The 26,396-nt window shown below is 40.7% G+C and overlaps 2 protein-coding genes across 4 annotated transcripts; both read left to right on the top strand.

Annotated features, from left to right (window-relative positions):
* The first annotated feature begins 398 nt into the window (after window positions 1-398).
* On the top strand, window positions 399-11,549 carry LOC136494105 (probable LRR receptor-like serine/threonine-protein kinase At1g06840). Its single transcript, XM_066490252.1, has 20 exons — window positions 399-671; window positions 1,239-1,409; window positions 1,656-1,806; window positions 2,431-2,502; window positions 2,626-2,697; window positions 3,241-3,384; window positions 3,457-3,528; window positions 3,602-3,673; window positions 5,249-5,323; window positions 5,685-5,753; window positions 5,914-5,982; window positions 6,113-6,184; window positions 6,600-6,686; window positions 6,769-6,837; window positions 7,658-8,145; window positions 8,795-8,944; window positions 9,167-9,450; window positions 9,759-9,810; window positions 10,222-10,472; window positions 10,580-11,549. The coding sequence occupies exons 2-20, from the start codon at window positions 1,298-1,300 to the stop codon at window positions 11,087-11,089; spliced, it is 2,871 nt and encodes a 956-aa protein (XP_066346349.1). The 5' UTR covers window positions 399-671; window positions 1,239-1,297; the 3' UTR covers window positions 11,090-11,549.
* A 2,029-nt stretch (window positions 11,550-13,578) lies between these two features.
* Window positions 13,579-18,606, top strand: LOC136492987 (mitochondrial uncoupling protein 1-like). Of its 3 annotated transcripts, none has more exons than XM_066489011.1 (9): window positions 13,583-14,152; window positions 14,607-14,831; window positions 14,932-15,010; window positions 15,816-15,946; window positions 16,028-16,126; window positions 16,207-16,311; window positions 16,430-16,504; window positions 18,043-18,129; window positions 18,300-18,606. In XM_066489011.1, exons 1-9 carry the CDS (start codon window positions 14,084-14,086, stop codon window positions 18,318-18,320), a joined length of 891 nt encoding a protein of 296 aa, XP_066345108.1. In that variant the 5' UTR covers window positions 13,583-14,083; the 3' UTR covers window positions 18,321-18,606. The 3 variants fall into 3 exon arrangements, 2 of the variants coding, with proteins under 2 accessions (XP_066345108.1, XP_066345109.1); XM_066489012.1 differs by having other exon boundaries at window positions 14,014-14,152; window positions 14,632-14,831; XR_010768279.1 differs by lacking the exon at window positions 18,300-18,606 and having other exon boundaries at window positions 13,579-14,152; window positions 16,259-16,311; window positions 18,043-18,106.
* The last annotated feature ends 7,790 nt before the right edge of the window (window positions 18,607-26,396 follow it).

Here is a 26,396-nt window from a genome sequence, read left to right as displayed (position 1 = left end):
GGGCTCGTGCCGCTGCTGCAGCTCCCTGCCATCTCCTTCTTCTTGGCCGCGGCGGCGTGGGAGGCGCGCCTGCACCTCGCCCGAGCGCGTGGCTGACAAATGTTGCCCACCGCAGGGTAAAATGGTCATTTCACCTGTCTGTTTGACACCGTTAAGTTGAAAAGCGGACGGAATAGCTTGGAGAGCAAAGAAGTTCAGAACGATGGCACTCGTGTGCGGTCAAATTTTTTAATAACCTATATGTAATTACACATTTTTTTAATGACATACATGTAAAAACCTCGTGAAAGAAATGGTCGCAAAGAGGTGGAGGGGAGGAACGGGTCAATTGCAGCTCGGTGTCCCTCAACGGCTCAACCTTAACACGAGCGCTTCTACTTTCCTCGCTTCTTCCCAGTGTCCCTTTCACTCTCAGAGGAGGGAGAGGAGGAGGGATCGTCCCTTTCCATCGTGTTCACATTTCTCACACACCTTCCGTTGCCATTACAATATCTTAATCGCCAGCGTAAACTCGCCGTAGCTACCTGCTCTGCTACTCGACCCCTGGCACCGGCACCTTTCTTTATTGCTTCGTCCCCTTCATCTGGTGACTCCATTGTCAGCGTTCGATTCGGCTCAATCGTTCCCTCTGCTTGGTGCCTCTCTGCTGCTTGATTTGCTACCTGTACCTGGTGAGTTCAGCATTCTTCTTTTTCTTCCCATAATACTATGAAGTTGCTCTTGATTACTTTGCTTAGCTGCAAAATCCAAGCTATTTTTCCCCCTTCATCTTCTGTTGAAGAAATACCATGCCATGCCATGCTTTAATCCCTCCGTGAGCTCATACTCTGCTATGGTGTCATGACTGCAATTGTTGTTAGGGATGCAGCAGCAACATTTCCTTGCCTGTGAATTGGAGTAGCAAAGGAATTTCTTTCTCCTTCCTGTATTGTGTTCCAAAACTTGTTTTGGGCCCTGATCATCGTACTGCTTATTGCTTTTTTACTTTCGATTCTTGTGTGTATTGGCGTTAGAGCCTACCGACTGATGCTGTTATGATACAAAATTTACTCTTTTGAGTTCCATATATGTAAGCTAACAACTGCACAACTCAAAGAATTTCCAACTAGCAAAGATTTTTCCTTCTGGATGAATACCTTTCTTAAATTTGCCAGCTGCTCTGAGTACTAATTTAATTTGGTGCCCTTTGTGTATCTTGGGTCTGTACAACTAACATCTGCTCTGCTGCTCCCTAACAGGGAATGGATTCTGCTATCAGAGGGAGCCTACAAGCGTGAAATCTATATAGTCTAGACAAATGGGGCAAAATATGTTACGGCCTCAAGTGTTTTTCCTGTGCTCCATTATCCTCACATTATCTTTTACCCTTTTGCAACCAACGACTGCACAGATCACTGCACCATGGGAAGGTAAAATCCTTCTTATTCACTGCACTTTGCATGCATATCCCTTACTTGGCTTGATCTCTGCATATTTGTCACTTGTGTCCATTTCACTTTTACCTTGTAAAAATGGCCCTTACTTGAGAGGAGAGGTGTATACAAGTCAGCAATACTACTTATATTATCGCAATTATTTTTCATGCCTTCAAGTTTCATTCTTGCAACATTATTCTCAAACTAAGCGTGTCTAAACTTGTTTCATCTGCTCTGCAGTTGATGCTCTCAAGGCTATTTGGGGCAGCTTGATAGATCCACACGGAAATCTTAGCAGCTGGAACCGTGGAGATCCATGCATGGGAAATTGGTCTCATGTTATCTGTTACAATGCAACAGGCAGCGATGGATACTACCATGTACAGGAATTGTACGAGCATAAGCAATCTCCTTGTGAATCAAGCGCTTGTTATACATTCCACACTACACCTTAACATTTGTTATGAGTTACTTTTGGTGATGAGTGACTAAACCTGAACTTAGTTTCATTATAATTTGTTTACTGCCTTTGCTTAGTAGGCCAAAAGTTTGCATCTGGATCTTCTTTTCCACATTTTTTTTGTGAAGATAAATATTGATTACATATTAACTGCTGTCACACCTTCTCTCCCTCTCTCTTTTCAAAGCAGAAATTTGTTGGAGCATTCATTACATTCTTCCTGTTTTGGCATTGTTGTAAAATAGACCATCTTTTGTTTGGAACATTGGAGAGTTTGATTAATAAAAGTAACCAAAAATGTGTCAAGACTATTCTGTTATTACTGGAGTTAGCTATTTTTACAATCAGATGTAACTACTGTGACACTTGTTTCACTTGATCACATCTTCCATCCACCAGTTTTTCTCTCTCTCAAAAGCGTAGGAGAGCAGCATGTCATTTCAATAAAGAAGAGAATAATTTACAACCGCAAAACTAGCTCACCCCCACCCCACCCCACCAGTTGATTCCATGGCTATTAAAGCATTTACATGTATAACATAAATTTGATTGCAGACAGCTCCTACGTTTGAATTTATCTGGAACTTTGGCTCCTGAGCTTGGTCAGCTTTCTCAAATGAAAATTATGTAAGTGGAATTATTTCAGCTAGCAGTTGATTGATTGCAGAGCTAAGTTTAGCATGTCATTTTAACTGCCCACTTATTTAATGGTACATGCACAAAGAGGCTGAGTATTTATTTCCTTTGAAGGGATTTTATGTGGAATTCGATCGGCGGGACCATACCTAAGGAGGTTGGAAACATCACTTCTCTGGAATTATTGTAAGTCGAAATCTGTAGCACTTCTTAGAAATTTGGCCAACAACATTGTCTGACTGAATCAGTTCCAAATATGTTTTGGTTGCACACGGGGCATGTCATAGCTGTAAGTTTTTTTACTTGACTACTGGGGAGAGGAGATACTTCCAATGCCATTTTTTTTAATTGAAGGTTGAGGAGTGCCAAACCCTGTCTAACCAGGAAACGTGCTGAAACCAGTTTCTCAGGGAGGTATTGACAAATTGGTGAGCCCCGAGTTTGGCTCTGGGTGGCTATCCTATCAAATTTAGGCACTAACCGACCGACCTCGTGCTTGGTTCTTCATAGCTGTTAGTTTAACTTAGTATTCATTAGACTGAATCTAAGATTCACCCCAAAACATGGTATTTCTGTTTTCCATTTTAACTTTCCTTTCATAATAATTTAAAGGTGTTTCTCCAGGTGTGCCATTGTTGTCACATCCTGTGTCATGGGATGAGCTTTGCAATATTTCTTTCATGCAATTGTTTCTGCTCTTGTAACAAGGTGCCCATTGTGCATTTGCAGGCTCCTGAATGGAAACCAATTGAATGGCTCTTTACCAGAGGAGATTGGCTTCCTTCCTAATCTGAATCGGATTCAGATTGATCAGAACTACATATCTGGACCCATACCTAAATCATTTGCTAACCTGAATAAAACCAAGCACTTGTGAGTAGAATATGGTTTGTTTCTCTGTTATCAAGGAATAGGTATCCTAACGAATTTTCAATCTTGATCCAGCCACATGAACAACAACTCATTGAGCGGTCAAATTCCACCTGAGTTATCCAGATTACCTTCACTTGTTCACCTGTAAGTTTCTGGCATTGCATCATTAGTGGTCTTTCTTTATACTTTACTGAGAACACAATTAATTAATTTGCAGATTGTTGGATAACAATAACTTGTCAGGCTATATTCCTCCAGAACTATCAAAGTTACCAAAGGTGCTCATCATGTACGTAAGCTTCTATCGCGATACCTTGAGAGATACTCACAGTTTTGTTAATTTGGTTGGCTCGGCTGCCTACCATTCTTTGATCAGAAATTGTATAAATTTTTGCTTGGCATGAAACGCTTATCTCCCGTGAAGTAGTTAATCTATATCTGTTATCTCATAGCTTCATTGAATTTTAACTAGAGCTGACCTACATTTTTGGGAACCACACAATATATTAACCTCTTTAGGAGTGTGGGTCTAAATTTCTTTTGTGAAATAGATGCTTACTTAACTTGTGATGATTTCTTTAATTTTCTCTATAAGTACTTCATCGAACTGTCTGTAGATCAAGTGGTAGTCTTGGTTTAAATCTGGTTTTATTCTGATCTCTAATGCACTATTTTCTCACTAACAATAACACTATAATCATGTGATCAGTAGCTCAAGCTAACCTGCTGTTGCAATATACTTCACTCTATTTTTGGGGGCTTTACTACTATTCAAGATCAATAATGAATCAAAACTACTTAAACAAATCTCACTACTACAAAAAGACTCATCCCTGCGTAAAAAATGGGAAATGACTCAGATAAGCATCATTGCTGGATCATAAGACGAGCTGGAAACAATGAGCCCCCCAAGGCCCCAAGTGTTATCAATTGGCATGGATACATTGGTGACTATCCATGCCAGTTCGTGTTACCAACTGGTGCAGATACCTTCATTACTATCCATGCCTTTTCATATTACAAATCACCATAGATACTTAGTATCCCTGTTGGTTGATATTACAAACCAGCTCTGATAGTTTCCTGTTTCAGAATCTTAACTTTTTTATATGGACTCTGATGGAAACAAGTGGCCTGCTCGCTGCAGCTGTGGCTGTTTCAACTATAGTAAATCGCAATTATTTTCTGCAGCAACAGTTGCAGCTTTAGCTGCAGTAGGCCAAAGCTTAATAATATGAAAATTTGTAGATTCTGACAATATATATTACTTCCCAATTGATTTTTTTTAAATCGAAGTCATTTAGATGCCAAAATAATTTACTAAAGTTTTAAAGAACAAAGGTCAAAAGTGAAAAAAATATTGCATTGCTATGGATGGTCAATATCTTGTTGGATGGCAAGCAGGCTAAGTGCGAGGCATAAGGTTGTGGGTTCGACTCCCCCGAATACCAAGTGTGTGAGAAAATGTGTAACCCTGCTGGGAAAAGGTGTGACCTGGGGTGGTGGGGGGGGGGGGGGGGGGGGTTGTTGAGGTGGCTTTTTTCTTACAATTGTTTTGGGGCCAAAAGGACATCTTTTTTTATTTGATTATCCCTGTTGGTTGTCAGGGACACTCACATCCCTCGCCGGTGGGCAACTAGCTGGGATACTTTTGAGTATCCCTATCATTTTCACGGTCATGGGTTACAAATCTGGATGGATAGCGTGTTTTGTAGAATTGTAGTAGTGTCGATTCAGTGTACAAAAAATCATTGCGCATTGAGCTTCTTGTTTTCTTGAAATATTTTAATATGCATTTGCAATTTCAGTTTGGAATTGCATTGCATTCATTGTCCTAACTACATCTTTTTAAAATAATGTGCAGACAATTGGACAATAATAATTTCTCTGGAAGTACAATTCCTTCATCTTATGGCAACATCTCAACACTTCTGAAATTGTAAGTTTGCTTTATCTCCTTTTGTATTCTGTATTCTTATATGAGTTCTCACGTAAGTTTTTGTATTAGTAATGGGAATCCACATTTGTACACAGTAGCCCCTCTCATGTACACTGGCATTTGAACACAGTAGCTCCCTATCCACAGCAGCCCCTCTCATGTACACAGTAGACATCCAGTTTTTTACCCAATATGACTAGCATCTCAGGACACTGGCATTTGAATGCCTTGCAAATTAAGGTGTAAAGCTTTAATGCATCTCAAGAATTTAAGTTTGCTTCATATTTATTCCTCCTCTCTCTTTTTTTCCTGCATCGTTTATCACAGTTTATATTAATCTAATTGATACTGTCACCATCAGGAGTTTGAGGAACTGCAGCTTGGAAGGATCTGTTCCTGACGTCAGTGGAATACCCCAACTTGGCTACTTGTATGTAAAGTTCTATACTGCATAATCACCTTTTAGGAAAAGAAATTACCCTTTTTTGTTATTATGAGAAAAAGTATTAGTTTTTTGGCTTTTTGCACATGGTGTTTATGAGAATTTGGCAAGTTATCTTTTGTTCTCATCTTTGTCCAATGTGTTTCAGGGATCTTAGCTGGAATCAGTTGAGAGGTGCAATACCAGCCAGCCAATTTGCAAGCAACATAACTACAATGTATAAAACAGAACCCTTGCAGCCAAATCATAGTATTTTATTTATTATACATAAACATTTGACAAAATCTATCATTTATTGATTATTCTGATTGCATAGACAGTGATTCTCACATATTCATATTGTGCAGTGATCTTTCCCACAATTATCTTAATAGTTCCATTCCAGGAATTTTCTCTGGCCTTCCTAATCTCCAAAGATTGTAAGTATGATCTAACCCTTTTTGCACTATTTATGTGTTAGTGTGTGCAACAACTGTTAAGATCTTTGTATCATTTGTAAAAGACTTTGCATAGAGGATAGGTCTCTAGATATCGAGGGTAATAACATTTGTGGTGGAAGCCTTTACACAATTCTTTCTTAATAGTAACAGTTAGAATATGCTTCCTTATAGAGGGCTCTCCTTTTATATAAATTTGATCTAATAGATATAGAGTGTAACCACAAGATAAAATCAATGTGTTCTCAGTACCTTCTGCAGGCCCATCCCATGCTTTCAAAAAATAATTTCCTTTCACTGAGGATAGTTTGTTTATCTCAAACAGTCAGATGGTAGCTATTCTCTGAAATGATCAGTCATATCAGGCTGAACTGAAACTAAAATTGTCTTTGCTCAGGTCACTTGACTACAACAACTTGACTGGTTCTGTTCCATCTAATATCTGGCAAAATATTGATCTAAGTGGAAATAGAAGTCTTATACTGTAAGATCTTCAAATCTTCAATCCTTGTCTTATTTTCTAGAACAAGGTAATGATAGTCTAATTCTCTAATGAATATTTGCAGGGATTTCCAGAACAATTCTCTCAACAATCTGTCAACTCCTCTTTCACCGCCTGCCAACGTTACCATCCTGTATGCATTTCTATTCAATATATGTTTCTTGTTATTCAGAGAATCTTGACTTATTAGAGAGATGTTATGTTGTCACTGTCGGTCTGATAATCTTGGCTAAAGAAGAAGTGATGCTGACATATATATTTTCTGGTAGCTTCAGAAGTAGTGTAAATTCCATAAAGTCTAACAATGACATGTGCAACATCTTTTGTTTGAATATCAGAACATATCAGCATATAAGGAGACAACCTTTGTAGTCATCCATCTTGTGTCTCAGTATACGGGGTACTCAGCTTAATTTTTTCTATGCTTAGTTGTTCCAAAAACAAATGCTTATTAAATTTATTGATGCCTGCAATTTTACTCTGTTTTTCATTTATTGATACTCCCATAAGTGAAGGTCAATACCTAACCTTTCTAGGAGAACCCAAGTCCAAAGTACTTGGTGGTTCCATGTGAAATTGAGTTGAGGTGCTATGGTTGTTGCATGTTAGAATAACATTAGATTATATGATCCCTTTTGTATGATTTTCGCATTTGGACATTTACTGTATTTCTTTTCTCTAGCAAAAGGGATTGTTTGATGAATAGTTCTTATAATATGACGATGTAGGCTCTCAAGTCTCATGCATGTTTGCAAGAAAAAATATCATGATGTAGACTATAATTTTCTTGATTCTAATTAAAATACTAATGAATACTTTTACCCATTATTATTTGGAAAAGAAAATGTTGTTCACGTCAAAAACTGGAATGCACATTCTATAGAACATGTACTTTTTACTTGTGCACCTATATTTGCAGGACCTGATTTTTTTATTTAACTTGTCATGTTTAGATTACACGGAAACCCAGTTTGCGCCGCGCAAAACCAACTGAATATTTCTCAGTATTGTCACTCAGCAACAGTTGTACCTGAACCTGGAGGTTCCGCAGATAACAGTACACTTTGTCCACCATGCGACCTTCCTTTCGAAAGAATACCATTGTCACCAATACCATGCATATGTGCCGTTCCAGTTTATGTGGATTACCGGCTTAAGAGTCCTGGGTTCTGGAATTTCATTCCATATGAATCCCAATTCCAACAGTACTTATCATCTGGGCTTTCATTGTCATTATACCAATTAGAAGTTTCTACTTTCATGTGGGAAGAAGGCCCAAGGCTGAGGATGGACCTGAAACTATTTCCAAATAACACTCCCTATTTCAATGCAAATGAGGTGTTGAGGCTTAATGGTATGTTCACAGGTTGGCACATTCAAGACTCTGATATATTTGGTCCCTATGAACTTATCAGCTTCAACCGAGGGTGGTACAACGCCAGTATGATATCTTTTCTCACATCTTTATTTTGTTTCTGTATTGTTCATTTATTGGAGGACTCTATTAGAGCATTTATGAGTTTTTACGATGATAAGGATGCCTTATGTAGTTAAACTTGAATCTGACTAAATAACTGATGTCACTTGGTGATAGTGAGCAAGTTATGAAAAGATGTATATAATAATAGGTCCTATCTACTCTTGTGTTAGCTTCTTAGTTGCTACTCCACATTGGTAAGAATGGTGAACGTGCTACAGTCACAACATGAGTTTGGTCATTTGGGCCAGTGGTGATTGGTGGATATTGAACTCAACCTACAGCCTACAAGGGTTAAACCTTTTAAAATATTTGGAGGTTTACAGTTTTTTTTCATATATACATATTAATATTATAGAAACATTTTACAAAAATCTTCAGGTATGAGCCTAAAAGTTATAATCAGAATATTGATATTTTGGGATTGAATATGTGGAATGTGGTATAACACTGACATGATGCTGTTGGTCAAACATGCCTACAAAAGTTAGTGTTATGGAAAATTTCACCAACGTATGTTTTCTGCATATTCTAGAAGATCCATTTAAATTTCCGTAATCGTAGCAAGTCTAGAAGATAGAGGGCTCACCTATTTCTCATGCTATCTTTCCAGTATTACCACAGGGTAGGAAGTCTGGTCTGAGTACAGGTGCCATTGTTGGGGTAGTCATGGCAGCATTTGCTGCAGCTGCCATTCTTTCATCCCTCGTTACTATCATTATATTGCGGAGACGTTCAAGACATTCTTCAAAGAAACGCTCTGGTAAATCCTCCACCTCTACTTTCTATGTTCTTATAAACAGTTAAAAATTAGAAAGTTTGCATTTTTTTTCTGAAAATTGTAAGGTGTTCCAATTGCCCTTCTCTGTATTCATTTATTTACTATTTTAGTAAAGGACTTACTGTGCATATAACAATATGTCAATATCCTTTCCATATATAAGTTATGTGCTGTTCAAATGACAAGGCTTTATTGTCGATGCAGCGAAAAGAATTTCAATGAAAATTACTGGTGTAAAAGACTTCACTTTTGATGAATTGTCACATTGTACACATGACTTCAATGATTCAACACTAATTGGCCAAGGAGGGTATGGCAAGGTATACAGAGGTGCGTTGGCTGATGGAACAGTAGTAGCAATAAAGCGAGCACAGCAAGGGTCTCTTCAGGGTTCAAAGGAATTCTTCACAGAGATAGAATTGCTATCGAGGCTGCATCACCGTAATCTAGTCTCTTTGCTTGGTTATTGTGATGAAGAAGATGAACAGGTAGTCCTTTCAAAACCTTTTTCTTTGTTTTTCCCTCTGAAGAAGAAAAATTTTAAACTCAATTTCATGTTGGTGATTATTCAATTGATTGCTTCTTTTGAACTGAGTTGTGGAAAAGTGGACTTACAAATTTGTTGGTTCTAATGCACTTGTGGAAGGGAACATAAATGCATGTTTCTTTTGTGTAGAACTTTCTTGTTGGTATCCCATCTTGCTGGAAATCATGATATAGATGGAGTTACTAGTAGGTGTACCTTCCATTCAACATTACTGTAAAGTAGCCTGACATTGCTAAGCCTATATTGCAGATGCTGGTATATGAGTATATGCCCAATGGAAATCTACGTGATCATCTTTCAGGTTAGTCCTTATTCACTGCCACTATAAGCACCTTAAAATTTAACTATAGTGATGCAATTGGAGCCAACAAATAGAATTGTAAAAGTATCACAAATCCTATGTTTGTCACGTGTGATTTTTGCATCCAAGCAGTTTCCCCATCTGTATTTAATCTTTCTTTTGCTATGGTGACATATAAAACCACATTGTTCATCCTGACATTCAACTGAAAAATGTAATGAAACTACGAATTTGTGCGTCTTTGTTATGGATCATTGTGCATTCATATTACCCCCTGTTCAAAAGTCATGCCACCAAATTATATAAAAAAATGTTTCATGAATACATGTCATCTTGCAGAACTCCATAATTATATAAAAAAATGCTGCCTTTCTAACCTGACAAGTTTCATGAACACTTATCTGTTTGCAGCTAGAGCTAAGGTGCCTCTAGATTTCCCCATGAGGCTACGGATCGCGCTGGGATCATCACGTGGTATCCTGTATTTGCACACAGAAGCAGATCCTCCAATATATCATCGTGACATCAAAGCTAGCAATATTCTACTGGACTCGAAGTTTGTTGCAAAAGTTGCTGATTTTGGTCTCTCACGCCTTGCTCCGCTGCCAGAAACAGAGGGGAGTGCCCCTGGTCATGTCTCCACTGTTGTCAAAGGCACCCCGGTAAATAGGCTATACCATACCCTAAAGTGCTTCCTGAGATATATACTGAAAGTGAAACACACCATACATCATGACCAATGCATATATTCCTCTCTTGATTTTTGTAGGGTTATCTTGACCCAGAGTATTTCCTCACTCATAAGCTCACGGACAAGAGCGACGTGTACAGCCTTGGTGTTGTGTTTTTGGAACTGCTGACTGGGATGCAGCCAATTTCTCATGGAAGAAATATAGTCAGAGAGGTTTTGGCAGCCAATCAGTCAGGGATGATATTCTCGGTGGTTGATAACCGGATGGGCTCATACCCTGCTGAGTGTGTGGAGAAGTTTGCTGCGCTGGCGCTGCGGTGTTGCCAGGACGAGACGGACTCGAGGCCATCCATGGTGGAAGTGGTTCGGGAGCTAGAGACGATATGGCGCATGACGCCAGGGACAGAGAACATAGCATCGTCAGAGTCTGGCGTCCTTGGGATGGGCTCTAGCAGCAGCAATACCACCAGCACACCCACAGCGTCGGCTTCGCGGATGGCTTCTTCGGATGATCACTACATTTCGTCCATGGAGGTCTCTGGTAGCAACCTGCTCAGCAGCGTTATGCCCAGCCTCAATCCGCGCTGACCAGCAGGCGCATTCTATGCATTTATTATCTGTTGATATTATTGCTATCGATAGTAAAGATGGCATGGATCTCTCGTGTATGCTAGTATATATTCGGCTTGTTCGCTGGTTGGTTTCTGGGCTGATTTGGGCTGGCTGGTGCTGATTTATTGTGAGAGAAAAACACTGTTGGCTGGCTGGTTTGGGCTGGTTAAAACCAACAAGCGAACAGGCCGATTAATGTTTTGCAGTGCTTAATGACGCCTGTGGCTGTCACCATGCATATTTGCGTCGGATTTAGAGAAAAATAGTTCAGGCTTGAGTGATTTTTGTTCTAGTATAGTATAGGGGCTCTTGTGTTCTTGCCTCTACTTTGTTGTGAAATTGTGATTTTGCCCTCGTTTTTGTAACTTTATGATTTTGCCCTTAACTGTTCACAAGTCAACGCGATTTTGCCCCTGGTCAACGGTAAAAACGGGGGCAAATTCGCGTTGACCAGGGGCAAAATCGCGTTGACTTGTGAATAGTTAAGAGCAAAATCACAAAGTTAGAAAAACAAGGGTAAAATCACAATTGCACATCTGTGTAAGGGGCAAGAACACCATTTTCCCTATAGTATATGTATATGTAATATAAAAGTCGGGCTGAGATTCCTTAACTGGTCAAGTCTTCATTTGTGTTGTGTGTGGGGCTGTGGCTAGGGCCCAGTTATGAACTAGGCCGTTTGGCCCAACTCTGCTAGTTTCGCCATTGAACTTTGACAAAATTCCCTATTTAGCGCAAAAAAAAAAAAAAAACTTGCTCTTTCTTATTTAGCATCTATAATAAAGTTCAAAACTTTCCTATCTGTACACTACCGAAATTTTTCTTCCCTATTCGACACTTCCCATTCTGCCTTTTTTTTTGAAACATGCCGTGAGATTGAACTAAATACGCAAAACGGGAAAGAAGAAGAAAAGATCGTATTTCGTATGATCAAAGGATTCAGGGATAGCACCGTCCTGTTGATGTCCGTCACCTTGCACTTTGTAAGCAATAATAACCAGTTACCAGCGAATGAGAATGTGGATGCGTCCAAACAACCGTTCAGAGTAAAATGAGCATGTCCAAATTAATTACCACTTTACATGTCAGGCCAAAAGGAGTCATCAAATAAAGCACACTGTTTATTTATCACTACGTGTTTAACAGTAACAAGGGTTCAGATATATATGTGTAATCACCCCCTAATCGAGCTACACGCACCATCTCAGCATGTCAGGCAGTTACAGTCTTACAGAAGATTCGCTGATATCACCGACAAAGTTTTTGACATTAGAAAACTAGTGTTCAGATTTGAACTTTATAGTCAGGGCATCAAAACATATTTAAATTAAACTCCTCCCTCCATTACATATTATAGTTCATGTTGGGGAAAAATCCTACGTATTCCATGCATTCTAAATTATAAATCGTTTGGTCTCAAAATACATAGTAAAAACTATATACCTAAACATAAAATGTATATATCAGACGTAGCAAAATTTATGTATCTAGAAAAGACAGAACGACTTCTAATTTCGAATGGAGGGAGTATTTGACGCCTTCCCTTAAAATCAATGCATGTATGTCATGTGTTTTGGCTGGTTTTAGTACTAGTACCACGTGACACGACACTAAAATCAAGTTTGTCTATTATGAACATTCCACCCCAGGGTTAAGGACAAGCGCAATGTACATTGGCAAAGGTAACCTTAGGCGTGTGATCCACTTCAGAGGGTAATAACTACAGCCCACTTCGCAACGGTTATGATCTATTGATGGAACCCACGTGAGAAGATAGTGCCAACGGTTGTGCATGGAAAATAAGAGGAAAGAGAGAGAATAATTTTTTTATATATATTCTTTAAGGCTACACCTTAAGCTTAAGGCTGACCTTAAGGTTGTCCCCCTAAGGTGCCTTCCCACAATGTTTATTATCTAGACATGAATGGATTGCTTAAGGTCACCCCTTTTTTTCAACATTATGGTTGCCCTTAAAACCAATGCATACATGCCGCCCTTGAATAGCTTTAGGTGACAACAATCACATCATACTTTTTGACGTGGCAGGCATAATATCTTTTTTAACCTAGAATAAAACTGAAACACCTTATAATTTGACGTGGAGAGAGCACATGTATTGGAAGAACCTTCCCTTGTTTTGTTTTTTCAAGTGAGAGATACAAATTAGGCATTGTTTAGTTTATCCACCAAAAGTTTATACCATATCCCATCGAATGTTTGGACACATGCATAGAGTATTAAATATAGACTAAAAAAATAACTAATTGCACAGATTACGACTACTTTACGAGACGAATCTTTTAAGTAGTCCATGATTCCGAAGACCCCATGCGACACCTCCATATAACACCCGATGTGACACCCCAAAATTTTACGCCCTGGATTTAAACAAGGCCTTAGATTCGATTCCTTGTGATAGAAGTTAGATTGTTTACGGAGAATAATCACTCAAGCTGCAACAACAATTAATGTAGTGTAAAATCAACGTTATGATGAGGACACCACGCGGACAATCTAAAATGGTATCTACTACTACTGCTGATGGAGAATAAAATCAAGTTCCTAAAATTAAAATGACTCTGAGCTGAGAAAGGCGGCAGTAACAAAGAAAGGATATTTGGGCTCAACCTAGCTCTGATGTGTGGTACATACATTGGAAACTGGTTTGATGTTTGACTTTCACCTCGATCGTGTCCATGGTTTTTGCGTAGTTGTTGCTCTGAATCGAGATCTGGATCTGTGATGCATGTGACCTTGTGCATCGGTGCTACCGTACGTGTAAGTGCTGAGTGCAGGAGGTTCTTGTTGTCCAGTCGATCCAGCCAGAGAGCCAAAGCCAACCACCTCCACCTCCACCTCCACCCTCTTCCCCTCCCACGCGCTACTACACTGCCTGCCGACTGACTCACTGACGGTCACTGGATTCTTCTCGTCCCCGACCAACCCCACCACCACGAGACGGGGGGGAGCATGGCCACGGCCTCTTCTTCCTTCACCGCCATCTTCTTCAGCAGCGCCTTCGCCGCCTGCTTCGCAGAGGTACCGTCCGCCGAGACCCTCCGCATTCTTTAATTTTTTTTTCCTAGCCTCCCTCGCGCATCGCATCGCATCCACCCATCTGGGAGGCGAAGTCGGAGGCAGCCAAATTGGGACGACTCCCTCCCCGCCTTAATATCACCAGTGAGTTGTGACTAGTGCTTGTAGGTAGTACCTCTGCTTTGACCTTTATTTGAGCCTTTGAGCCTAACCAAATTAAAAGAGGAATTTGTTTGGCTTGCAAGTGGCGTGCAGCGTGCTATCTGTCTTTTATTTTGCGACTTAGAATTAGTTAGTTCGGGGGCTACTTGCTAGCTGGGCCAACATAGATAGTACATGCCATTGCTTTCAAAGAAAATAGGGAGGAAGGATCTTTATTTAATCTCAGCCAAAATGGATCTCACTGTCAACAATTTGGGTTTGGAGTCAGCTTTGATTTACCAATGAATATAATCAGGTCTGCACCATTCCTTTGGACACAGCCAAAGTGCGGCTCCAGCTGCAAAGGAAGACGCCGCTGCCGGCGCCACCAGCCGCCGCAGCTGCTGCTGGTGGAGGAATGCTAGCCACGATCATGTGCATCGCCAGGGAGGAAGGGGTTGCCGCGCTCTGGAAGGGTGTCATCCCTGGCCTTCACCGCCAGTTCCTCTACGGTGGCCTCCGCATCAGCTTGTATGAGCCTGTCTGTGCTCCTCCACATTCTTTCCCCTCTCTCCTCCAATTCAAAGTGACTTCGTCTTCCTCACAATAACAAATGAAATCCCCCTTCTCTTTACTTGCAGGTGAAGGCTTTCTTCGTAGGAGGTGCTGCTGTGGGTGATGTCAGTTTGCTAAGCAAGATTCTTGCTGCGCTTACCACGGGTTTGTACATTCTGCTCCCTCCGCTCCAGCTTAAAATAACTAAACTTCTTTCAGATTGCAAACACAACAAACTTATCTCTTATCTGCCAGACTGCCATATACAACTTGCTCTGCAGTTTACCATTTGAATGCAGCATAAATCATGTGAACCGTGACATCTGTCTGTTCATCTCTGCTTTGGATCTCCTCTTGCTTGCTTTCCTGCATAGCTAAACATGGCTGCCTTTGTTCATCTGAGTTTTATCATGTCAAAATGTGGTTCTCTTTTTGACAACGTAGCTAGAAACCAGGTTGATTCACTTTCAGGGGTCAATGTGAGAGATATGATACCATATGAGAGATCAGGCGCAAGATAGTTGATTGATTATCAGGGATATGAGGTTACACATATATAGGCAAGGATGACCCAGGTTTATAGAAACAGAACCAGCAGGGGGTCCTTGCCTACTAGATAACAATCAATCAATCTATCCTAACCATATAAGCACTAGGCCTGTCTAACAGTCAAGCTAGCTCTGTCAAAATGTCAATGATGAAAACCATATACACCCTAAATGCGGATGCAGAATGAATCGTGGGAACCTTACTCCTATTTTTTTACCTATTCTTTAAATCATTCCTCTTGTTTACTATTCATATCCAAAGCCTCTCTTGGTTCATGTCTGGTTTGTCCTATGCACAAGTTTTTTGTTTCTGTTTTTAGCATCGGAGTTAATAAATCAGGTTGGTTCACTTTAAAGGGTTTGGCTCAGCAATGGAGGGAACCATACATTGTTAAATGATCTTTTTTTTTGTCTATTTTCAGGTGTCATAGCGATTGTTGTGGCAAATCCAACTGATCTTGTCAAAGTTAGGTTGCAAGCTCATGGAAAGGATAACACTGTCAAGAGGAGTTATTCTGGAGCCCTTAATGCATATGCTACAATAATCAGACAGGTTACTTTAACAATCATGGGCAGTAAGTTTAGATGATTATTCCTTTGTTTGTCATGGTCCTTAAATCTTTCATGCTTCCAGGAAGGTATTGGAGCTTTGTGGACTGGCCTTGGTCCAAATGTCGCACGCAATGCCATAATTAACACTGCTGAGTTGGCCAGCTACGATCAGTTTAAACAGGTACCTGTTGACTCTCTTTTGTCTTGTCGTGGGTGTTATATTTCATTATCATTGTTCATTCCTTTGTTCTGTTCATGCAGATGTTTCTAAAACTTCCTGGGTTTACTGATAACGTTTTTACCCATCTTTTAGCTGGGCTTGGTGCTGGGTTTTTCGCTGTTTGCATTGGCTCTCCAGTGGATGTGGTATGCTCTGCAAATTCTGGATATGCACACTACCAAGTTCCTAGTTTCAATATGTGTTTAGCTCACTCTGAACCCTGCCTTGATTTTCACAAATTCGATTACCATGACTTCTGTTTAGGTGAAATCAAGAATGATGGGTGATTCAACATACAGAAGTACTCTTGATTGTTTTGCCAAGACACTAAAGAATGACGTATGAAATCCTTTCCCTGTTTTTTTCTGAATTGCTTCTGTCTGTTGCTCTATTCTACCACAAATCTTTTCGCACTTGTTGCAAGAATAAGAAGTCATTCCACTTGGGTCTTTGTTGGCAAGCTCATATGTGTATGCATCCAGTATGTCAATATCCATCTACCCTGTACCCTTGTCACTTTAAACTTATTCCATATTCCAGTGTAGAGCTTTGACCATTAATTCAGTTGAAAAATCGGTTACAGGTCACTACACAAATGACCGTCATGATATTATAGTATAATCCACTCTTATTTTACGCTAAAATTTATATTTTGAGCTTTAGACCTCAGCCTTTAAAGTTGCCAAGAACATTGCTACATTTTCATGATTGAGGCCTGGAATTACAATGCTCAGAAAATGTGCATTCAGTTGGGTCATAATCTAAAACAAGGAATATTATCATCTATTTACACAAATCTTTTAAGGTCCAAAAGCAAATCTACTAGGGTTTATCATGCTCGAGTATGTCAACATGTGCATGAAGTGATGAGGTGAATGCTAATTTGGGAGCATGACTTTGAGGGATTGATGGAGAGAATGTTCAAAGGAGTTGTTCCCCCACCCCCACCCGACCCCTTTTTTCCCTGCAGTATCTTGATTCTTCAAAGATTTGTTGAGAAATTCCAAAGTGCGAACATCATTAGTACTCGCAATGTTATATTCTGATTCATCATTGGCAACCAAAATGGTGGATAGCAAATTAAACTTGTAACAATTGTATGAAATTCATCCAAGGGTAGAAACTAGAAACACTGCAAGTTCTGTGTTTCCATTCTATGTGTTTCAAACTGCACTCCAGATTCTCTTGTTGGAAATTTAGCAAGGGAAACTGACTGTGGGAAGCTAGCAAAAAATGGCTTAAAAACTAAGCGGTTCCAAACATGTCCTAGTAATTAGGAAGGGAGCCATCTATTTAATCCAGCTACATTATGTGATGGACCATGGTCTCCAGGACTTGTCTTGACAGAAGTGAGTCTAAATTTCTTATAAAACTCTTGTAACAGAAGACATGGCTTCTGTTTGAACTCTTAGTTCCCTAGGCTTACCTTATCTACTGGCTCATCAAAATCGGTTTTGTTTATAAACTTATTCTTATGGAATCTGTTGAAATTGTCTAGTTTCATGGTATTTACATTTTTCATTCAGTTTGATAGAGGTTGAGTTGGTGGATACTTTTTCTGCTTATTTACTTATTCTGATTATAATTTTTTCTTGGTATGTATAATTTATTTATTTAGGAGTTTTTTTTATTGCTGGCAAATCTTCCTGATTAAGCTAGGTAAAAAATATTTCTTAGGTTGGTGTACATTTTTCAACATGCTACAATATTTCTATTAACCATAGCTCTTTTCCTTGTTGATCTAGTTTTGGATGATGCAGATGCATTGTTGTTGTGGAGTGGGTTTTTCTGTCCGCTAATTTAGAATAGAATGTGGTCTCATGTGTTATGCAGAAAATTATCACCGACCAAGCATAATTGATGGTTATTTTCCACAGGGGCCTGGTGCTTTCTACAAGGGATTCATTGCAAACTTTTGTCGGATTGGGTCATGGAATGTGATAATGTTCTTAACTCTGGAGCAGGTAACAGAATGCGCACGCCTTTCATTCAGGGGTTGTTTTTTTTATTTTGTTTATATTTAGTGAATAATAATAAATTCCTTGTTTAATTACTAAAGGCCTAAATTTTGCACAATTACGAAAGGTACAATTTGGCTGATTTTTTTTTCTGTTCCTCTTGATGAATTTAAAAGGTTAGAAGATTCTTTCTATGAAGTTCACGCCTGCACTGCAAGTAGGGGTTGTGTGGGACAAGTGGATGATGATATATATGAGCTGGCATATATACATAGTTGCAAGATTATTGAAGCTACATGTTCTCATGTTGTCAACCGACAGAAAGCAGCCATATATGCCATACTGCCACTTAGATTACATAGGACAATACGTTCTCATGTTGTATTTCAATTATAACCGTGTTGTAATCTTGTATCGCAGATTGATTATACAGACCACTCTGTTGGTATATTGTAGAGAGCGTCACTGTTCATTGCAAGTTGATGTTGCAGGAACACTTATGAAGTTTATGCATTCATATTCATATCATATATGCTTACAACTTGAAGAATGATGCGCCCACATGATGAAATCCACGCAGGGGGTACATACGTTCAAAGGAGGAGCAAATATAATATTAACATAATATAAAAAGTAATTTTAGATCGGAAAATGTGAATCTGGTGAAAGATATCTGAGTTTTTTTATTACGTCACATAATTCAAAGATGTGTAGTTCATTTATCCCAACCAAATACGACACGTCTAGCGTCAGGACGTGTCCGGACGAACCTTAGAAAACAGCACCCGCGTATAGAAAACAATGCCAGCATGTTGTGGCCTATCTCCTCCACACCTCCATCCTGCCACCGCGCCCCGTTCCACAGGCCCTTGTTGCGTCGTGCCTGTTTCGCGTTGCACATGGGGCCCACGCCACCCGAGCGATAAAAGGGGAAGGGCGTGCGGTGCCTCCGATTCGGAAGGACCTGGCCACGGTGTTGTATGGATGCCATGCCGGCTCCGAGAGAGACGATGCGACAGAAGGTGAGAGGAGATGCAACACTCGATCTACTATTGAAACATCCAAATACAACGGTTGCAGCATACGTCTGAAGGCAGTTGAAACACTTGAAACATGCTTCTGAAAACAATAGAAAAACATCTGAAACACACTTGAAAACCATTGCAACCATACACAACATCCAAATAAAACACATGCACCATATACGTGAAACATATGCACCATCTAGATAAACACAATTGCAACATATGTCCGAAAAACACAGATGAAATATACCTCTGAAACATCTAAAATACTCGAAATATACTCTTGCAACATACCTTTAAAACACTTGCAACATGCCTCTAAAGCACCGAGATTTAGGTCCGAGAAGGATTAGCCTAACAAGTTTCTGGGTTTTAAAAATTTATAACGCATGTGAGGCGAAAAATAATTTCTAGGAACAAGGATTAAACATAACTTGTATTTAGTACTTAAATAAAAATTGAAGTACATGTTTAGTAGATGGAAATGCAACTTTAACTTTTGGAAAATAAATGTTGTTAACTAGTGTTTTGGGAGCTCAAAAATCAAATTTGATGTTAAGATAAGCTCTTTTCGTTAAGACGGCAAACACTTGAACTATTGTTAAAATACCATTTTTGGCAAATTATATTAAGCAAAATAGTTAAATGCTGTTTAAATATTTTGCTCCTACGGGTTAGTATAAGGTATGGACTATTGCATGAAGTATTTGTTGGTTGAAGTTAACAAGGTTTAGATCTATTAAAAATTACGACAAAAGAGTTAATGGTTACTTAGTCTCAATTAAAATCCTTAACTTTCCTAAGTATGGAAAAGTAGTAAGACAATGCTATCATGACATTTAAATTCTAGCTAAAATGTTTAAACACTAGTTGCATGTTTTGGTATTGTTGATTGTATTAAAGTGAGTGCTTGAGCATGGCATAGGTCGAAATTGTGTTGGATGTCACATTGCCCGCTCAAAATTGCCCTAACTTCACTAGAACGCGCTGTGAACCCTAATTTTGGTGCTTGGTTCGCGAACTGGTGTTCAGCGCGACGAGCTCCTGTTGGCACCTCTCTATCTCCCTCGATGCTCACTCTCCGGCCATGTTCGTTGCTCGGACGAGAAGCACTTAGTGACTACTAGAATCTTGAACTCTTGTTTTAATCTCAACTGGGCTCTAAGCGGTTGGTTTTGATGCTTTAAAATTCGTGCTTCGCACGTGGTTTGTCCGTTCGGGCTCGGGACGCGGTCACCGCGTCCGATGTCACGGGCTACCTGCACCGCTGCCGGCTGTTGCTACCACGCGCTGCGCCACGCATTGGTTGCCGTACTTTGTGGTCGTGGCCGCTATCCCACTGACCAGCTGAGTGGCATCGTCTGCCCACCAGGCCAGGCGTGGCCACAGCCGCAGCCGCGCTCCACTGTGTGCGGGATGCTACCAACTGTAGCGCTGTCCAAGCGCACCTATAGGGTTGCGTCTTGTCCTCTTGTTGTTTGGTTACTGTAGTGCTCACCCACAGCCACACAACCCACCTACCGAACCTGAGCTCAACGTCGTACGTAGTTATTACATCGCGACTGAAAGGCCCTTGTTTGGTTTTGGTAATTGAGTGACAATCTAGGTGGACTAATTATGTTTTATGTGAGATACACAGTAAATTAGTCCACAGGTACATGTGTGTGAGCAACATATGTCATGGTGGTGAAAATGGCTCAGAGATATTGCAAAGCTCACACATGTGATGAAGGAGCTCATTGCTTATGAGACATGACATGGAGTCATGTGACTAAGGTGGAGAAGATGAAGACAAGGCTTGGCTTGATGGACCAGTTGCAAGCGTGAAGGGCAAGTTGGAGGCTTTTGAGCGATGGACTGTGTGGTGGTGAATCTTGAGCAAAAACTTGGCACCAATGGACCGATGCAATGGTGAAGAGTAAGTGAGGTCAAGATCAATGAACCAATAAGATCACATGATGATATGAAGTGGATCATATCATTGTTGATCATGTTGGTGCAAGTGTTGCATCGACATTGGAGGAGATGGAATAGAATGCGCAAGGCAAATGTATAACCTATAGGGTATTTCATTTCACCGATCATAGGTGTGTAGAGAAGTTTATGACTGGGTTTAGGATAGATTGCTGTACTATCAAGTGGGGCAAACTTGTTTGCATATCGGTCATCTAGTGCCATTTGAGCGATCTAATTTTGCGATGTTGCTAGGATCGAGTGGCGTGGTAAATTGAGTGACTAATCCTTTGAAAAATGTTTGTGAAAATGCTAACACACTTGCACTTGGTGGTGTACACTTGGTGTTGGCACATTTGCAAAGGAGAAGAAGTTGGAGTTGTTGTGGATCAACTTAGAGAAGAGAAAATGATTTTTTGGTGTACTCCGAACTATAGGATGGTCCTTGGATTGGAATACTGTTTTGATCCATTGTGATTTAGATCAAGTATGCATGTGGGATGTGTATACCTCTGAGTAAGCTTACCAAAATGTCCAAGATCATCAAAATCAGAGTTCGGAGCTAAGAGTTATAACCGTTTTAGCGCTGAAAGGTCTATGACCGGACTCTACGACCTGCGCGTCCAGTCAGCACCTGCGAGTCTAATCATAGAGTCCAATCAGTATCTTTAACATGCCCAAGAGTGACCAGACGCACAGAGAGTCTGGTCAGTGATGACTTGACGTGTCTGGTCATCAAAAGAGCTCTCTGGAACCTCTCTAGAAGTGACCGGACGCTGATATAGTCGAGTCTGGTCATAGGATAAAGGTGAGTCCGGTCAGTTGTGTAGAAATATGTTGGTAACCAGACTCGGCCTCGGCGCGTCCGATCGTTGGACCCAGGCACGTCCGGTCAAGAGTATGCACGTGCGGGAGCTAGCCGTTGAATCCCAATGGTCGGCTTCGAAAGGAGGGGACGCTTGGCGTCATTCTAGCGACCGGACTCTGTGACCTGCGCGTCCGATCGTTATGACCTGCGAGTCCGGTCAGTTCGAAAAGTGCCTAGTGAAGGGGTACAACGGCTCTATTTTCTAGGGGGCTATAATACTAGGCATTAGCCAGCCTTGGGCTGGTTGTTGAGCACCCTTGAGCCTTAGTGGCTTATGTAGGTGTGCTTGGGAGCTCTCTAACTCACTTGAGCTTGATAGTGTTCATCCGATCGAGTGAGTGAGCGATTGTAGTGCGATTGCATCGTGAGGTTGCATCAAGTGGCACTAGGTGATCAAGTTGCAAGCCGGTGGTGCTTGTTACAATTGGAGGTTGCCACCTCCTAGATGGCTTGGTGGTGGTCTTCGTTGAAGCACGCAAAGAACATTGTGCGGTGCTCCGGAGAAGTAATTGTGAGGGGGATTATGCTCACCCTGCGGGAGCCGTGAAGAGTGAAAGGTCCTAATGGCTAGAGGGGGGTGAATAGCCTATTAAAAAATCTACAACACTTAACAAACCGGTTAGACAATTATGAGGCGAAACAAGTGTTGCGCTAGCCTACTAACATAGCAAGCCACCTACCACAATTCTAGTTTATATAGTTTCTATCCACACAATAGCTATGACACTACACTAAGTTAGTGTGCTCTCAAAAGCTAACTAAAGAGCCACACTAACCAAACTAACAAGCTCTCACAATTAGCTACACTAAAGAGCTTGACAACTAGTTTGCGGTAATGTAAAGAGAGTGAGCAAGATGTTATACCGCCATGTCGAGGAAGGAGCCAAACAATCACAAGAATGAATACCAATGAAGACCAATCACCTCGGAATCAAATGATGAACACAATGATTTTTTACCGAGGTTCACTTGCTTGCCAGCAAGCAACTCCTCGTTGTGGCGATTCACTCACTTGGAGGTTCACGCGCTAATTAGCATCACACGCCAAACCCTCAATAGGGTGCCGCACAACCAACACAAGATGAAAATCACACAAGCCACGAGCAATTCACTAGAGTACCTTTTGGCTCCCCGCCGAGGAAAGGTCAAGAACCCCTCACAATCACCATGATCGGAGCCAGAGACAATCACCAACCTCCGCTCAATGATCCTCGCTGCTCCAAGCCGTCTAGGTGGCAGCAACCACCAAGAGTAACAAGTGAATCCCATAGTGAAATACGAACACCAAGTGCCTCTAGATGCAAACACTCAAGCAATGCACTTGGATTCTCTCTGAATCTCACAAAGATGATGAATCAATGATGGAGATGAGTGGGAGGGCTTTGGCTAAGCTCACAAGGTTGCTATGTCAATACAAATGGCCAAGAGAGTGAGCTTGAGCCGGCCATAGGGCTTAAATAGAAGCTCCCACAAAATAGAGTCGTTGTACCCCTTCACTAGGCACAACACGGGGTGACCGGACGCTGGACCTCAGCATTCAATCACGCAATGCGTGCCACGTGTCCCCTCTCTTCAAATACTAAGCGCTTGATCTTAACGGTCAAGTGATGATCAGATGCGCTGCTGTGAAGTGACCGGACGCTGGACCTCAGCATCCGGTCATTTCCAGTAATCATCCAGAGATGATTTTTCATGACCGGACGCGTCTAGTCATGCTCGACCGGACTCACCCAGCGTCCGGTCACTTGGTGTTTCCCCTGTGCATGACCATGTCAGTGTGACCGGACGCAGCCAGCCAGCGTCCAGTCGTTTCAGCGCCAGCGTCTGGTCGACGACCGATGCTGCGCTTCTTCTATTGCTACTATCCAGACGCACCGGTCCTTCAGAGACCAGCGTCCAGTCACTTATAGTGACCATGTTCACCTGAGTTTAGGGCGCTGGTGGCACCGTCGGAGTATCCAATCTAGTGCCTTTCTTCAAAATATAGCATTTGCAACCAAAGACCCAAAAATATGCAATGTTGGGCTTTCTACCATTTAAGAGCTCATATGGTGTCTTCTCTTTCAATGGGTGACAATAGAGGTGGTTGCTACAATAGCAAGCCGTGTTGATAACTTCAGCCCAAAAAGATTGACTGACATTATACTCACTAAGCATAGACCTTGCCATATTAATGAGTGTTCTATTTTTCCTCTCAACAAGGCCATTTGATTGCGGAGTGTACTTGGTCGAGAATTGATGTCTAATTCCAAATTCATCACACAACTCATCAATTCTAGTGTTCTTGAACTCACTACCATTGTCACTTCTAACTCTCTTGATGGTTGTTTCAAACTCATTGTGAATACCCTTGACAAATGTTTTGAATGTTGCAAACACATCACTTTTGTTCACTAGAAAGAATACCCATGTGTATCTAGTATAATCATCCACTATCACAAAGCCATATTTGTTATCACCGATGCTAGTGTATTGTGTTGGCCCAAACAAATCCATGTGCAATAACTCAAATACTTTACTAGTGCTCATCATGCTTTTCTTGGGATGGGTGTTTCCAACTTGTTTTCCAGCTTGACAAGAGCTACAAAGCTTATCCTTTTCAAACACAATATCTTTCAAGCCTCTAACCAAGTCATGCTTAACCAATCTGTTCAATTGTTTTATTCCAACATGACCAAGCCTTCTATGTCATAACCAACCCATGCTAGACTTAGTGAACAAGCATGTAGATAATCTAGCTTCACTAGCATTGAAATCAACCAAGTATAGATTCTCATATCTAAAGCCTTTGAAGATCAAGTTAGAGCCATCTACACTTATGATCTCTACATCATCTACCCCAAATATGCATTTGAATCCAAGATCACACAATTGAGCCACAAATAGCAAATTGAAGTTCAAGCTCTCTACTAGCAACACATTGGATATGCTCATGTCATTGGATATTGCAATCTTACCAAGCCCTTTGACCTTGCCTTTGCCATTATCACCAAATGTAATACTATCATAACCATCATTGTCATTGGTGTTGATTGAGTTGAACATTCTTGCATCACCGGTCATGTGTTGAGTGCACCCACTATTAAGAACCCAATGCCTTCCTCCGGCTTTGTAATTGACCTACAAAAGAAGATCAATTTTTTTAGGTACCCAAACTTGCTTGGGTCCTTGAAGGTTAGTTACTAAGCTCTTTGATACCCAAATGGCTTTCTTCTTTGAGCCCATCCATGGTTTACCTAGCCTTTACACCATTTGCACCCTTAGTAAGCACATAGAAAGAATTAATCTTAATGGAGGATACATTAGCATTTTTACTCTTGTTCTTGCACTCATGCTCTTTATGACCAACTTGCTTGCAACTAGTGCAAAACCGACTATTGTTCTTCACAAAACTAGTCATGTGAGGAGCAAAAGCCGCCTTACCTTTCTTGGGGGTATAGCCTAATCCCTCTTTGTAGAGAGAAGCTCTTTGGCTACCCAAGCACATAAGCAAGCGGTCCTCACCACCATAGGCCTTAGCTAAGGTGTGAGTGAGCTTATTGACCTCCTTCTTGAGGTTCTCATTCTCAACCATTAGTGAGGCATCACAAGTGAAACCATCACTACTAGATGAGGTGGAAGTAGAAGTACTACAAGAAGGGTTAGTGGGAGCAACAATGATAGGCATAGATAATGATTCATCAATTATATCACAAGTTAAGCCTACATTGCAAGTTTCAACATGCTTCTTTTTTGTTTTGCTCATTAAACAAATAGGAATGAGCTTTTTCAAGCTTCTTGTGAGCCTTGCCAAGCTTCTCATGGGCTTCCTTTAGCCTCTCATGAGTTGCTTTGAGCTCATCAAGGGCTTGCTTAAGGGCTTTTACCTCCTTATTCAAGCTCTTGCATTCCCTTCTCTTAATGTCAAAGTGTTCTTTAGCATCTTCTAGCATGTCAAATAATTCATCTTTAGTAGGTTCATCATCATCACTATCACTATCATTTTCATTTTTGTTATCATGTTCTTCATCACTTCCATCATCACAAATTTGTACCTTAGTGGCCTTAGCCATGAAGCATGATGGAGTGTCGAAGAGAGAAGGCTTCTCATTGATTGCAATGCTTGCAAGTGCCTTCTTCTTGGTGGTCTTGTCATCATCACTATCATCATCATCACTTGAGGAAGCATCACTATCCCAAGTGACCACATATGAACCACCCTTCTTCTTCTTGAAGGTCATCTTGTCCTTCTTCTCTTTCTTTTCCTTCTTGTTCTTCTTGTTGTCATCATCATTGTCGCTATTGTATGGACATTGAGCAACAAGATGATCTTTGCTTCCACATTTGAAACACCTTCTTGACTCTTCCTTGTTCTTGGATGAAGATTTCTTTCTTCTAGCACGGTACCCTTTCTTCATCATGAACTTGCCAAATTTCTTGACAAAGAG

The sequence above is a fragment of the Miscanthus floridulus genome, chromosome 11 (assembly GCF_019320115.1).
Source record: "Miscanthus floridulus cultivar M001 chromosome 11, ASM1932011v1, whole genome shotgun sequence".
Lineage (NCBI taxonomy): Eukaryota > Viridiplantae > Streptophyta > Magnoliopsida > Poales > Poaceae > Miscanthus > Miscanthus floridulus.
Note: the sequence above shows the minus strand (reverse complement) of the source record. Positions and strands in the feature narration are given on the sequence as shown.

Bases quoted from the DNA above. Each gene is read 5' to 3' on its own strand.
- LOC136492987 (XM_066489011.1), top strand. From the start codon at position 14,084: ATGGCCACGGCCTCTTCTTCCTTCACCGCCATCTTCTTCAGCAGCGCC. The intron at 16,505-18,042 runs GTATGAAATCCT...TATTTTCCACAG, and splicing joins CCAAGACACTAAAGAATGAC to GGGCCTGGTGCTTTCTACAA. The intron at 18,130-18,299 runs GTAACAGAATGC...TGAATTTAAAAG, and splicing joins TGTTCTTAACTCTGGAGCAG to GTTAGAAGATTCTTTCTATG.
- LOC136494105 (XM_066490252.1), top strand. From the start codon at position 1,298: ATGGGGCAAAATATGTTACGGCCTCAAGTGTTTTTCCTGTGCTCCATT. The intron at 3,529-3,601 runs GTAAGTTTCTGG...ATTAATTTGCAG, and splicing joins TTACCTTCACTTGTTCACCT to ATTGTTGGATAACAATAACT. The intron at 5,324-5,684 runs GTAAGTTTGCTT...TGTCACCATCAG, and splicing joins ATCTCAACACTTCTGAAATT to GAGTTTGAGGAACTGCAGCT.